Here is a 13,918-nt window from a genome sequence, read left to right on the forward strand (position 1 = left end):
ACAATGCTGGTGACACACACTGCAACAACATTGCTTTACACACCAAACTGGCAGTGGAAGGTGAACGAAATGTACCCGTTCGAAGAATTCTTCAAAATCGTGTCGTCCAGCTGGTCGGCATTGGAAAAGTGGTTCCATCGCGAAATGTCATGCCGCATTTCATCGGGCACTTGGCTTTCCGGTCCGGCATTCGCTGCATTGCTGTCCGAAGCATCGTCATCCTCGTCATCATCGTCCTCATCATCCTCGTCGCCGTGATTCGAGTCATTCTCGCCGCCGTCATAGCGATTCTCGCCCTCGTCCTCTTGCTCGCGAAGGTCGGAGAGACCACGGCTTTTCGCCTTGAGCCTTTTCTGCTTGCTCTTCTTGGTGGCACCTGCAGAAGCAGCTGCAGCAGCAGCAGCTTGGGCGCGCTGCTCGGCGAGCATCTGTGCGCGAATAAACATGGCTCGACGCGAGGTACCAAGCTTGCAGGGCTCGCAGTTGAATCGGTCGTGAGTGTCGCTGCTCGTCGTGTTGTTCAGCGTAAAGAGGTCGCGCAAGTTTTCGCTGGTAAAGTGCCGCTCAACGTTTTCCTCCTCGTCCACAACGCAGCTGCTGAGCGCCATCTTGTGTGCCTGCCGCTGGAAGATCTTCTCCTCGATGGTGCCCGTGCCAAGGAAGCGATACAGATACACCTTCTTTTTCTGGCCGTCACGCCACACACGAGCCATCGCTTGGCCGTCGGAGGCCGGGTTCCAGTCCGGGTCGAAAAGAACCAGTCGATTCCCTCCAATGAGATTGATACCGCAACCACCAGCCTTGCTGCTGAGCAAGAACAAAAACACATTGCTGGACGGGTTGTTAAACTCGTCCACGAGTTTCTGTCGCGCCTTGACGCTCAGTGTTCCGTCCAAACGAACAAAGCGGTAGCCGCGCAGTCGCGCCAAGTCTTCAAACAGGTCGATGGTCTGTGTGTAGTTGGAGATCAAAACGACACGATCATTCGTCGTGGACTTGACGTAGGCGAGCATGGTGTCCAGCACTTGGAACTTGCCCGAGTGGGCTGGGTTGAACGTGCGCCCGCGCTTGTTCTTGACACCATACTCTGGAGGAAACAAGGGCAGTAGTTCCCGGAAGTTTTCTTGGCAAGCTTCGTAGATGAGGTCGGGGTCTGAAAATTGCAGCGCAGCCGGAAAAAAAAATCCAAAGGTGAATGAATAAAACAAAACAAAACACAAACAAAACAAAGCATCATCCCATTCGAACGAGTCGCGCAACACCCTTACGATTACACAGCTTCTTGAGCAGCGTAATAGATCCAAGCGATGCTGCCGTTTGACCATCGCTTGCACTGCTCGCAATGAGCTTTTTGACAGCCTTCGACTTGATCAGCGCTTCGTACAGCTGCGTTTGTAGCGGCGACAGCTTGATGCAGACAACTTGGTCGACCTTCGTGGGAAGATACTTGGACAAGAGCGAGTTGGTACGGCGAATGATAAACTTGTTGACAATTTTTGCAAGCTCTTGGAGCTTTTCTGTGCCAATCTCCTTCTCCTTGTCTGTCGCGCTTGCTTCGCGGCCCCGGAGAATGGGATTCTCGAATCGACGGCGAAACTCTGCCTGGGTGCCGAGCAACCCTGGATTCGTAAAGAGGAGCAAGGAAAAGTACTCGGTCAGGTCGTTTTGGATGGGAGTGCCAGACAACAGCACTCGGCGGTCGGTCTTGAGTTGGTTGAGTGCTTGAAAAGTCTGACTCTGCGCGTTCTTGAGGCGATGACCCTCGTCGCAAATCACCAGACCAACCGGCTTCGAGGCGAGGATGTCGACATGGATGCGGAATGTCTCGTAGCTGATAATCAAAATCGGCTGGTTCAGCAGACGTCCCGTGCAATTGATAAAGTTGTTGAGATTGCTTTCAATCTTTTCCTTGTCGCCACCGTCGACAGGCAACGACTGGACTTTGCCCTGGAGCCACTTTTGCAGCTCATTGTGCCAGTTCTTGACGAGCGACGCAGGGCAAATGATGACTGCTTTCTCGATCGTTGGCATGCCGTTGCGTCCTTGCCGTAAAAGCGTCCAGATGAGTGAGACGCACTGCAGAGTCTTGCCGAGACCCTATGAGTGAGGAGCGGGGTAGGGTGGTGGTGGGGCGCAAAAGAGTTTAGCATTCGGCAGCATGTTTTTATTTTTCGAGATTTTCGGTGCAGTGTGTTTGACACTTACCATCTCATCGGCCATAATGCATCCTTGATATCCTTCAACAATGTCGCCCATGACAGCATCGTACAGAAATTTGACACCCTCACGCTGGTGGAGGCGCAACACTTTGGTCAGCATCGGGTCGACCACCACTGAGAAACAGAAAACGACGAAAAAACAAAGGATCAAAGTCAGCGTCAGATAGGAACTGCAGGCAGTCGGCAGGGTCGAAGCGTGCCTTTGTGACGTACCATGAACCTCCTTGGTCTTGGGGTCGAGTGGCAATGCGCTCGTCTTTTCGGGCGCAAACAGCACCAATGCGCCTTCGTCATCTGGAGAATGGAGTGCGCATCTCACCAGCGGCTTTCGCATTCCAAGTCCTCGTGCCGGGATGTAGTCTGGCGGGCAATTCATGATGAAACAGGTGAGTTGACTGGAAACAAACAAGAAAATTAAACGAATGCGCTCGGCTGATGTTACGCACTCTCTCCGTTTGCCAAAGGCACTTTGAAGGGCTTGGTAAGAATGGATCCAATGCGAGATTCCTGTAGATGGATGATGCAACAATCGTGCCAGTTCAGACAACGAGCGTAGAGTGCTTGTGAGCCTGCAGCCCAGGAAAACCCGCAACGATCGAGAAAACGAACAAAAAACAAAAACACATACATGATCGGCCAAGGCCTGGCTGGCAGCCTCCATGGACACTGTCATGGTAGCAAGCGTGGAGAGCATCCCTCCTGCATTACAGTCAGACGCAAGAAATTGGTGGTTTGCGCTTCGCGGCGTGAAGGGCACTCGAGCAGCACTGGCCGCTCCTTTCGAAGCAGTCACAACAATTCCAGAGTCACGATCTTGCTGACTGGAGGATGCGCAGGATGAGCGCTGTGAGCTGCTGTCCGCGTCCGAGTCAGAGCAGGCGTTGCTCTCCGAGTCCCGCCCGCTGTCGTGGTCCGAGTCGAGCCGAGCGCGCTTGAGCTGCCGTTTTGCTCTGGACGGTCTCTCGTCCGCATCGTTCTCTGCCTCGCTGTCCTCGTTTTCGCTGTCGCTGATGCTTTGCTCATCCGTGCTCACGGGAGCTCGGCGCTTGGTCGACGAACGCTGTTCTTTGCTGACAGAGGAGGCCGCTTGCACCTGCTGTTGCTGCCGTAATGCTTGTGCATGGGCCTTGTGCAGCTCGTCCACAGTGGTTCCCATCATTGTTGCGGCCATAACGGTCAGAATGGGCTGGCGTGGGCGAGAGCCGAGCTGTCTCGGAATAAATCCGGGTGCGTTCGTCTGGGAGGCGTTTGATCCGCCCTTCAGTCCAACAGGCACGAAAGGCTTTGAAATCCGCATTGCGCCCAGGTTGGTGGTTGAAGGAAGCTGACTTGCTGTCGCCAGTGGCGGCTTTGCCACTGGAGCGACTTGTGACGCAATGGCAGGTGCGAGCATCATTGCTTGAGATGGCGCTTTTTGTCGCAGCTGTTTTTCGACGCACAACAACATCAACAACAATTGCATGCAGACACACGTTGGGATGACAAGGGGGGCAAGTCATCGTGGCGGATGGTGGAGGTGGGGGTGAGTTTTGACATTGTGCAAACAAGTTGCAAGCCAAAATACAAAAATCCATTTTGAAACACTTTCAAAAGCGAAACGGCAAAACTGACCATGGTTGGAATCGGCGGCGGAAGGCTTTGTGTGCGCTGGGCTCGGGAGGCGGCACAGAAATCGCGTTTTGTGACTGTAGGGAAGGAGAGGTGGTGGGTTGGGAGCAAAGGGCTGAGGATGGAGAGCAAAGGAAGCAAAAAAAGTGAGTTGCAAAAGCAAATCATACAACCTGTTTGGCCGTCCGTCGTCGAAGCGATTGGACGCCAACGCATAGCAAGGTCAAGTTCAACTCGTGTAAGGCGTTGCAAGTAGGAGCGTCGAGGAAGGGAGGGGGGGGGGCAAGCAAGCGGACAGAGCGACGCACACCAAAGGCCGCAAAAGTGAAACAGTTGCGGAAAGTGAAACAAGTGACGTGGTTGCATTGCACTGATCCTGACCTCCCCCATATTGCCCCTGCAGTCCATCCACATTCGTCCCAAAACCCTCTATATCTTAGATTGGTTGTGAGTGGCGGGGGGGGGGGAGCAGCAGGAAAGCCCGAGCTTGCTGGGCAGTTCTTGGCTGTTTTCCCGCCAAACCTAACACTCAACCGATCCTACTTGCCGCCAACAACTCACTCTAACACTGTACATCAATTGAGAAGATATGCCCTTGCAGATGGGACGAGCACCTTACACAAGGGAGCAACGCCGCACTGAAAGCGATGCAAAAGCAGCAAAGAGCAGAAATAGACTGGGTTTTTTTCCGTTTCAGTTTTCAATCCTTGTCGAAAATCGATCAGATACAATTACGAGGTGTTTGAACGACGTGTGCATGAAGGATGTGTGTCATATTTAATGCTCGTTGAATTCTAAGAAGTTTTTGGTTTGGATTGAGCCTTGTGTTTGCTAAACAACGGAGACTGAGAAATCGATCTCCATCTTTGCCACCGGACGCTCCTCTTCCTCTCCTCATTCGTTTCCAACCCTACCAACATTTTTCGAAGAGCAATGCTATCACAGTACAAGTTGAGTGAGAGTCAAAGTTCAGTCGTTGTCTTTTGTTTTTTATTATTTTTTTTTTTTGTTGTTGGTTTTTTTGGCGCCAAAATCCCAAAAAACAAAAGTTGAAACCAACAAACTTGAACCTTTGAACTGCTCGATCAAAAAGCCATGCGACGGACAGCCGGATCCACGCGCAGTGGTGGTGGCGGTGGTGGTGGTGGTGCTGGTGGTGCTGGTGGTGCTCCACTCGAGAGCGGACGCCGCAGCGGGAGCATTGAAGACCTGCATCATCAACGGTCTGACGACGACGAAGAGGATCCAAACGAAGCCGCGTTCGAGAGCCACCACATCAAGACAGGCCACCTGCCCCCGCGGCGCGAGCACGAGGATGAAGAAGGTGGGGACAGCCAGCACCATGAAGCCCAGCCGACGGCGATGCTGCACGGCCAGCCGCCGGATGGATCGCGCGAGCTGCTCCAAGCCGCTGCAGAGCACTCGCTCAGCTTCAACGACACGGACAACGCCGTGTTCCTCGCCCAGCGCTTGTTCGAGCTCTACCCGACGCATGCTGAGTCGGTACTGACGCTGGCCACATGCCTGCACCGCGCCGGAGAGCGCAAGAGGGCACAGGCTCTGCTGGCCGCCTCTCCCTTCGCAACGCACCTGATCCCTGCAGCGAGGCGAGCAGCAGCGTCGGCGTCGCCATCGGGCGATCGCGAGTGCATCGTCTTGCAACAGTGCCGGTTGCTGCTGGCCAGACTCTATATCGAGCACGGAGAGTATGCCGCCGCCGAAAGCACACTGACTGGGAACGCGCTCCCGAACGCGATGCGCGCAGCCTTGCTCGAGTCCAAGTCCATTCGCGCCGCATTCAGCGCCAAGTCGACCAACCCAGTGCTCATTGCTGCACTTGACGCCACGTTCTTTGGCTCTGATGAGATTCCGGCGGCCAATCTCCGTTCGGGTGACGCGCAAGAACCGCCAGCAGCCGTCCGTCGCCGCCTCGTTGCCAGCTCTCCGATCGGCTGGAGCAGTGAAAAGCTGGGCTCGCGCTCAGACGACGCACCCGATGCCGTCCAGCAGCGCCTGACTCGCGCAGCAGCGTTGCATCTGCTGGGCCAAGTCTGTGTTCGAACCAATCGCATTCCGTCCGCCGTCGAATGCCTCCGCTTGGCCGTATCGCTCAATCCGTACTCGTGGTCGAGCTTTGAATTGTTGTGTCAGCTTGGCGAGACGTGCGATCCCGTTTTCGTCTTCCCCAGCAACTCGAGCGCCGCGTCGTCATCGCGAACCTCGCCAACCCGCAGCGTTGCACTACAGTCCACCGGAGCATTCTCAACCCCGGCCACTTCTGGGCGCGCAACAGACAGCACTTATTGGGATGCTGGAGTGACTCGTCGAAGCTCGCCATTGGCCGTTTCCACCGTTCACGACCTGCCCTTTTTCGCCGATACGAGCGTTGCTCGGCAGTTCTTGCTCACGTCCAGTCTCGCACAACAGCCATCTGCAGTTCTTCTCGGGCGGCTTGATCCCGAAGGAGCAGAGCGGCCTTCCGCCCGCGACGACACTGCTGCAGGTGCCACGACTGCTGCTGCGGATGCAGACGCGCTCCGAACGCCAGTCTCCTCGAAGCGTTCGCCCGAGCGATCCACAGTGCTCGCGAAAACGTCTCCAAAACCCTCCGCGACGCCGGCTGCTCGGGGTCAAGAATCTGCAGAGGCGCCTCAGACGACTCGGAAGGTTGGTTGAGAGACGAGTTTTCTGCAAGTGTGTTGCTTTGTCATCTTGTTTCATGGTTGCTTATTGCTGTGGGTTGTTTTTTGGGTTGCTCTGTGTTTTCATTGCTTCTCTCTGCAGTCAATGTCCGGTCGAGCAGGAACGTCGGGTCCCACCAGTGAAGCTTCTGCGCCCGCTTCTTCTTCAACGATTCGCCGGAGCTCGCGCATTTCCTCGGCGACAGAGGACGACCTGCTGACCACACCCCAGCCATCGGCGAGATTGTCGGGCAATTTCCGCACTCCCACCGAGACCGCGCAGGCAACAGAGGCGCCGACTGGACCTCCGGCCATCAAACGTGCGTCCCGCCAGTCGACTCAGGCAAGCACCTCCACCGCCGCTGCGCCTGCTCCTGCTGCTGCGGCTGCGGCTTCTGGCGTGTCCAATGTTCGCCGTCACACCATCGGCAAGGCCGTCATTGCATCGACCACCTCGGCCGCGCAGAAAAGCGGCGGCGCGCCGTCCCGAGCAGGAAATGCTGGTCGTAGCATCTCTGCGCCTGTGGCTGCTGCAGCCGTTGCTAGTTCATTGGCTGCAACAACACCTATTATGGCGCCGGCACCTCGCAAAGCGGGAACCCGTGCCGCCGTCGTCAGCAGTGGCGCTGCCGCATCCACCCCTTCTATCTCGTCTGGCGCGACTGGTTTGGGTCGTGCCGGTAGCACTGACTCGTTGAATGATGATTCAATCGACGCTGCCGACGACCGTGCTCCGCCAAATGCCGCTGCTGCACTTTTCGTCGATGATGCTCACGCCCCTCCCGCCAGTAGCAGCGGCGTGAGTGCTCGGGCGCCTCAGTTCCGCATCAACGAAGGCGAGCTGACGCGTGCTGCCAACTTTGTGATGCGACTGTTCGCTGCCATTGCGGAAGGTGTGCTCGCTCTTCACCAGTACGATCCCAAGCGCAGTCTTCGCGCGCTCAAGCGACTCCCAGTCGTTCATTTGCAGACAGCATGGGCTCAGGCGCTGGTCGGACGAGCGTACTTTGAGCTGGCCAACTACAAACAGGCCGTTGTCCACTTCTCTCGTGCGCATGCACTTGATCCGTCTTATCTGACGGGCATGGACTATTACAGTACTGCCTTGTGGCACCTGGGTCGCGGAGCCGAGCTCTCGCATCTCGCTCTGGAACTGGGCCAGCGATTTCCCACGAGCGCAGAGGCGTGCTGCGTTCTCGGCAACAACTTTTCGCTTCAACGCGAAAACGAAAGCGCCATCAAGATGCTTGAGCGCGCTTGCATGGTAAGGGGCTTGTGTTTGGCTCTTGCGTGTGTTTCCAGTTTTTTTTTTTTTTTTGTCCTTTGTCAGCCACATTTACTCACACGCTTGGACTGCAGCTGACCAAAACCAACGCCTATCCCTTCACGCTCCTTGGTCATGAATTTGCCCACGAGAATGATTACGAGCGAGCCCTTGCCTTTTTCCGAACTGCCGTGCGCATCGACGCTCGTCATTACAATGCATGGTATGTGAAAGGCGGCAAATGTTGCTTTGTGTTTCTCGTTTCATTTCTCGTTTCGTTTCTCGTTTCGTTGTCTCATCATTGGATTGTCTGTCGTTGCCCTTGTTTTTGCGCGCAAACAGGTACGGTATGGGTGTTATTTACTTTAAGCAAGAACGCCTGGAAATGGCCCTGTACAACTTTGAAAAGGCCCTCTCGATCAATCAGAACAATCCTGTTTTGTATTGCTACCTCGTGATGGTAAGAACTATTGTCAGCTTGATTTTGACCCCCCCCCCCATCTCCAGCCATTTCCCCCAATCGCTCATCATTTTTTGCACGAAATGGCCGATTGGCCTCCTAGGTCTTGCAAACCAATAAGCAATTTGCCGAGACCCTGCCATTGTTGCACAAGGCTCTTGTAATCGACCCCACCAACTTGTTGGCAAAGTTCACTCTTGCAACAAGCCACTTTTTGATGAACAGCGACACGGTAAGTGCTCGTTGCGCCTGATTCTTTGGTTGAACTCGTTACGATTGAGAGATCGTTTATCGATTTTTTGTCTAATAATTGTTTGCAACTCTCTCTGCTTTGTAGGAGGCGCTTGGCGTCCTGCTGGAACTTGTGGACAATGCGCCGCACGAGGCATCCGTGCACATGCTGCTGGCCCGCGTGTACAAGCGAATGAATCAGGCGACTCTTGCAGCCCGACACTGGAGCTGGGCTATGGATCTCGATCCGCGCGGTGTTGCTGCAGGTGGCGCCGCCAGCACTACGGAGGGCGCTGCAGCCGTGGCGGTCGCTTCTGCTGCTGCCGCCGCCGCTTCCGCTGCCTCAGAGCCCTCAGGAGCGAGCGTTCAAGCTTCTGTCTCGGGCGGCTCAGGTAATCTCACCGGTGGCGCCAGACACGCGGGCTCGTCGGGCGCGGATCGCGGCGACGCTGAACCCGCCGAATACTCGAGCTTCCTCGAGCAGACAATGATGGATCTTTCAGGTCCCGGTTACTCTGTGGGAATCAGTCCGCGCAGAAACGACTCTCCGGCAAACCTCCTGCGCGCCAATGACTCGCCTCGTGCTGTGCGGCGGCGACCGAGCGTCGATTCTGTCTAAAACAAGCCCCCTCCACACCAGAGTTTGGGATTTGGCAACAACAACAAACAGCAACCGCAGCAGCAGAAATGTAATTTGCTACTTGTTTTTGAATTTCCAAAAATTACATTAGATGAAAGTACAAAATCAAAGCACACTTGCAGAAAACGCGCGCGTCTACTTGGTCAAACGCGGCTTCTTGGCAGACTTGGCAGATTTAGGAGTTTCAACCGCAGCATCAAGGTCTGCTTCCGCGGCAGTGCGGCCTCGGGAAGCGCTCGTCGCTGGAGTTGTTGGCGCTTGAGCCGACTTTGTCTGCGGCGTCGACGGGGCAGCGCCAATCGTTTCGGCTTTCACAGCTCGCGCCGGTGTGGAAGATTCTGCAGCAAGCTGCGGCAGCTTTGAGATGCGCTTGTTGCCCGGCTCTGGCAGGTTGGCAGCACCCATCACTTGAATGGGACCCATCGTGGGTTGCTTTGCTTGCTTGGCAGCTTTGGCAGCCGCGGCAGCAATGCGCGCCACACGCAAACGCTCCTCGCGAGTTTTGGCCCACTGGTCTTGGGCCGCGGCTTTGCTTTGCTCAGCGAGAGCTGCATCCACGACCTGCTGGAGGGCCTCTTCGGTCGAGGTCTCTTTCGCCTTTCCTACTGCAGGTTTCTTGTCAACTGCCGTGGCTTCCACAGACAGGTTGGTGATGAAAGGGTCGAGCAGGCGCATGCTGACCTTTTGCTTTTGCAAGTTCGTGGCGTCAATGGTGACCCGCACGCGGACCCGATCAAACACGGTAAACACGTGGTCGCGCTTTTTCACAGCGTCGTGGATGGTGAGCTTGTAGCCATCGCGGCTCAGCTCAATATTGGCCGAGTCATAGTCGCTCAGGTGGACGGTGCCCTCCAAGCCGAACTTTGGGATGAGAACAACAATGGCGTTGTCACGGAGGCGGAGGACGTGAGCGTCTTCCTCAGCAACACCCAGGCGCTTAAAGAAGAGAATGGTGTGGAGCTCGACGGACGACCGCTGAGCGTACTGCGCCATTCGATGGCGGCGATTCAGCCAGTCCGTGAGCGCCGACACTTTGGGCTTATCCAGAAGCTCGCGCGTGGGTGTTTCGAGACCAATCGCAACCGCAAGTAGGCGATGCACGAGCACGTCTGGGTACCGACGGATGGGTGAGGTAAAGTGTGTGTAAATGGGGCAAGCAAGGCCGTAGTGTTGGTGCTCGCGGGTCGGCAGTGTGCCGGAGCAGAAATAGACTGCCTGCATCATGCAGCGGGTGGCCAGAATGCGGAGCAGTTTGCCAAGGTAGGGCTTTCCAGCCTTGCCGAACGACTCTTCGGCGCGGTCGAGCGACTCGGCAAGCTCTTTCGAGTTGCTCGCCTTGATTTCGACGCCGTGCTGGCGCGCAGCAACAACCAGAGGCTCGAACGACGCTTGTGGCGGCACGGGGTGACGGCGAAGCACAGCGCACTGCGGGAAACGGCGAAAGATGTGCTCGGCGACGGCGACGTTGGCCAGGAGCATAAACTCCTCGACCATCGACATGGTCTGCAGCTTTTGCTTGGCACCCACGTCGACGGGATCGCTCGTGTCCTTGTCGAGCGAGAACGAAATCTCGGGAGACTCGAGGGTGAGGGTGCCGCGATCCAGACGGCGCTGACGCAGCACTTTGGAAAGCTCGTTCAGTCCACGAAGACCATGGCTGAGCGGATCGCGACGGGTCTGGTCATCAATCATTGTCTGTGCTTGCATGTAGGTCAGCGAGGCACGCGAGCGAATGATGGAGCGGCAGTACTCGGTGCGGACAATCTCGGCGCCCGTGCGGCAGGCACCGTCAACGGGATCGGGCTTGCCCGGGGGCGTAATTTCCCAGACGACAGACATGGCAAACCGCTCCACGTCCGATTGCAAGGAGCACAATTCCGTTCCCAACAGCTCGGGAATCATGTCAATACGACGCCCAATCAAGTACACACTTGTGCCGCGACGAGCAGCCTCCAAGTCGATGGCAGTGTTGGGCTTGATAAAGTGCGACACATCCGCAATATGCACGCCGACTTCCCAGTTGCCGTTCTCGAGGGGTCGCACGTGGAGCGCATCGTCAATGTCTGTGCAGCCAGGAGGATCGACGGAGCAAATATCGAGGTGTGTAAAGTCTCGTCGCGCCGCTCGATCCGCCTCTGTAATCACCCACGGCAGCACTGGCAGGTCCGCCAAGACGGCTGGTGAGAAATCCGAGTGCCGGACCTCGTGCTCGACCAGCAGCACTTCAGTCTCGGTCATCTTTTCGCCAATCGGGCCAAGTGCACGAACCAGGTGGCCTTCTGGCAATCTGTAATTGTTTAAGAGGCACAGCGATAGCCCCACAAGCAGAGTGACAGACAGGTTAGAATGCATGGCATGACTGGTTTGGTCAAAAACACAAACAACAATACAAACCACCAACAATCTAAATCTCTCACACTCGTACCTAGAACCACGATGCCAGCGATCAATCGTCACCACTACGCGCTGCTCAAGATAGGCTTGGGGACGACGTGTTTGGACACGAACGTGTGGGAAACGGGTATCCGTTGGAACAAATAACAGTTGCGTGGGACCGTTGTCGGAGGAAGGGCCGTTGCTGTCGCTCTCGACAGGAATGACCATACCGCACGAGGGCCGCCATGCTCTGCGGAGGATGCCCACAACAATACCGGTAGGTCGGCGCGCATCACTGGAGGACCCGACCACAGCGCTGTCTACGGCTTCGGCCACAGCAGCCTGCTCGTCGGCCACAGTCGAAGCAATGGCCTCTGCGTCCAAGGCAGCGCTTTCGGCGTCGTCGGGCTCATCTTCGTCGCTCTCGCTCTGTTCGTCATCGGGCATTTCGGCGGCCGCGTCGTCCGCCTCCGCACTCTCGTCCTCCAGCAATTGCGTGGAGGGTGTGAGCCACTGACTTTGAGGCAGTAGTTTCACAATGACCACGTCGTCCTGCATCGCACGGCTCATTGCTAGCCGACCGTGCACCAGGATGGGCGTGTCCATCGAGCGCGCGCGGACTGAAGCTTCCAGCGGGTTGTCGCGATTCACTTGCAAGACGCCTTGGTAGTACAACCCCAGTTTGACTCCGGTCAAAAGCTTGGCCGTGGTGAGGTGTTCTGGGTAATTGGCGCGCATGCCTGCAGCGCGGGCCGGCGTATCGTCGTCCAGATCTGCGAACGCGAGCAGATCGGTCTTTTAAAAAAACCAACAAAAAAAAAACCAGCAACAAACAAACAATCAAAAAAAGAAAAAACAAAAAACAGAAACCAAACCAATGTGAAGCACAAAGGGAAGTGAGCAATGACAGGACAACATGGCAACCCTTTCGCGACCCATTTAATTCGACGTACCAACTCGGGTTGCGCGCGGCATGACTCAATGTAGCGATGAACGGTGAACGCAGGGATGCCGCTGTCTTCGGCTTTGGCGAGATTGGCTCGGTCGTTTGTGAGAAGCACAACGGGGAGGCGGAGGTTGCTCAGGTGGTGGTTGTACCACAGTGCCGCAACGCGAATCGCCCGATCGTTTCGGTCGTTGGTAGACTCGTCCTTTTCGCGCTCAACGTACGTTTCACGTCGATGTTCGTTCACAAAGACGTGGAAGTGACGGCCGGGATCGCTGATGATGGCACGAAGTCGTTGGTGCAGACTGAGGTTTTGATGGCGCACCTGCAGCAACAAGTGAAGTCGAAGGTGAGTTTTTTTTTTTTTTTTTTTTGTGGTCTGGCAAAACATTGACTCTCGTTTCTAGGCTTTGATTTCGAACGGTTGGTTACCTCGTCGAGTACAGTCTGGAGGATGATGACATTTTTAATGGTGGGATGCTCGAGCAGGTCCTAATGCATGGCAGAGAGTGTGTAAGAGGTTGACAGGTCTCACGAGGAGCGGCTCGAACAAGGGCTGCTGGAACTCACCATTTGGTGCAACACGACATTCGTGTCGGGCAGAATGTAATGCGCAGGCAGCGCCGAGGAAGCTGAAGCTGAAGCCAAAGTTGAAGCCTTTGCCTTGCTGTTGCCTTTGCTGCTTGTCGCACAAAAGAAGGCGTTTGCATTGGATGGGCTGGATTCCAGCGAGGCGTCTGCGAAAATGGGAGTGCAACGAGTAAGAGACTTCTTCCAACCTCCATCTCGTTGACAATCCATTGCAGAAATTGCAAAACAAAAAAAACAACGGGGGAGGGGAACTCAGAAATTCAAAGAATCTCAGATCCACGCCCCTCCTTTTTGGTTCCAATACACTCACCGTGACTTTGCGCACAGACAGCGCAACCTGCAGCACCACACCAGACGTCGTCTCGCAGGTAGTGCTCTCGAACAATCTTGACCACATTTCCCTATTGTCATTGGAGCAGGAAACAAGTAATACAAAAGCATTGAGTATTCGCCGCACTCGTCGATGCCTGTTCTTTTTTTGAGCCAAGGCGCGGGGCGGCGTTTTTGAGTTGTTGCTTTGAGCTTGTCTGCTTCATTGAGACGAATGAGGAATCGCGCGAGAGTCAAAGTCGAATGTGGGACTGGAGCGAGAACAACTGAGTGAAAAGCCATGTGGAGCATTGATCTCCCGCGCTCTCTCTGTCTCTGTCTGTCTCTGTCTCTGTCTCTGTCTCTGTCTCTCAACCCACAACGACAGACTCCCTGTTGCTGTGCTTGCTAGCTTGCTTGTTGGTTGACTCGTTGGCATCCATTGAACACCGAGATTGGGCGGTCGGTTGTCGCTTCTCTGTGTTTGGCTACCTTGCGCGTCTTCTTGACGAACGACTTGGATCGGATCATCATCTTGACTAAGAGCGGGGAAAAGAAACAAATAGACTGCGAATCTAAATCTAAATCAAATG

The 13,918-nt window shown here is 55.4% G+C and overlaps 3 protein-coding genes across 3 annotated transcripts; 1 reads left to right on the top strand and 2 right to left on the bottom strand.

Annotated features, from left to right (window-relative positions):
- Positions 1-35: 35 nt before the first annotated feature.
- CAOG_04682 (DNA repair protein RAD54) lies at positions 36-4,491 on the bottom strand (the record flags this gene model as incomplete). The annotated part of the gene is made up of 8 exons (XM_004347379.2): positions 4,447-4,491; positions 3,831-3,942; positions 2,848-3,642; positions 2,666-2,726; positions 2,433-2,579; positions 2,206-2,333; positions 1,269-2,097; positions 36-1,153 (listed from the first exon to the last, which is right to left on the bottom strand). Exons 2-8 carry the CDS (start codon positions 3,831-3,833, stop codon positions 36-38), a joined length of 3,081 nt encoding a protein of 1,026 aa, XP_004347429.2. The 5' UTR covers positions 3,834-3,942; positions 4,447-4,491.
- A 320-nt stretch (positions 4,492-4,811) lies between these two features.
- Positions 4,812-9,212, top strand: CAOG_04683 (cell division cycle Cdc27). The gene is made up of 6 exons (XM_004347380.2): positions 4,812-6,494; positions 6,612-7,772; positions 7,868-7,995; positions 8,115-8,232; positions 8,336-8,464; positions 8,570-9,212. The coding sequence occupies exons 1-6, from the start codon at positions 4,923-4,925 to the stop codon at positions 9,080-9,082; spliced, it is 3,621 nt and encodes a 1,206-aa protein (XP_004347430.1). The 5' UTR covers positions 4,812-4,922; the 3' UTR covers positions 9,083-9,212.
- On the bottom strand, positions 9,177-13,880 carry CAOG_04684 (mitotic control protein dis3). Its single transcript, XM_004347381.2, has 7 exons — positions 13,818-13,880; positions 13,327-13,417; positions 12,996-13,162; positions 12,858-12,917; positions 12,433-12,750; positions 11,529-12,274; positions 9,177-11,390 (listed from the first exon to the last, which is right to left on the bottom strand). Exons 1-7 carry the CDS (start codon positions 13,857-13,859, stop codon positions 9,239-9,241), a joined length of 3,576 nt encoding a protein of 1,191 aa, XP_004347431.1. The 5' UTR covers positions 13,860-13,880; the 3' UTR covers positions 9,177-9,238.
- Between the last annotated feature and the right edge of the window lie 38 nt (positions 13,881-13,918).

Source organism: Capsaspora owczarzaki (genome assembly GCF_000151315.2).
Source record: "Capsaspora owczarzaki ATCC 30864 unplaced genomic scaffold supercont2.7, whole genome shotgun sequence".
Classification (NCBI taxonomy): domain Eukaryota; class Filasterea; order Ministeriida; family Capsasporidae; genus Capsaspora; species Capsaspora owczarzaki.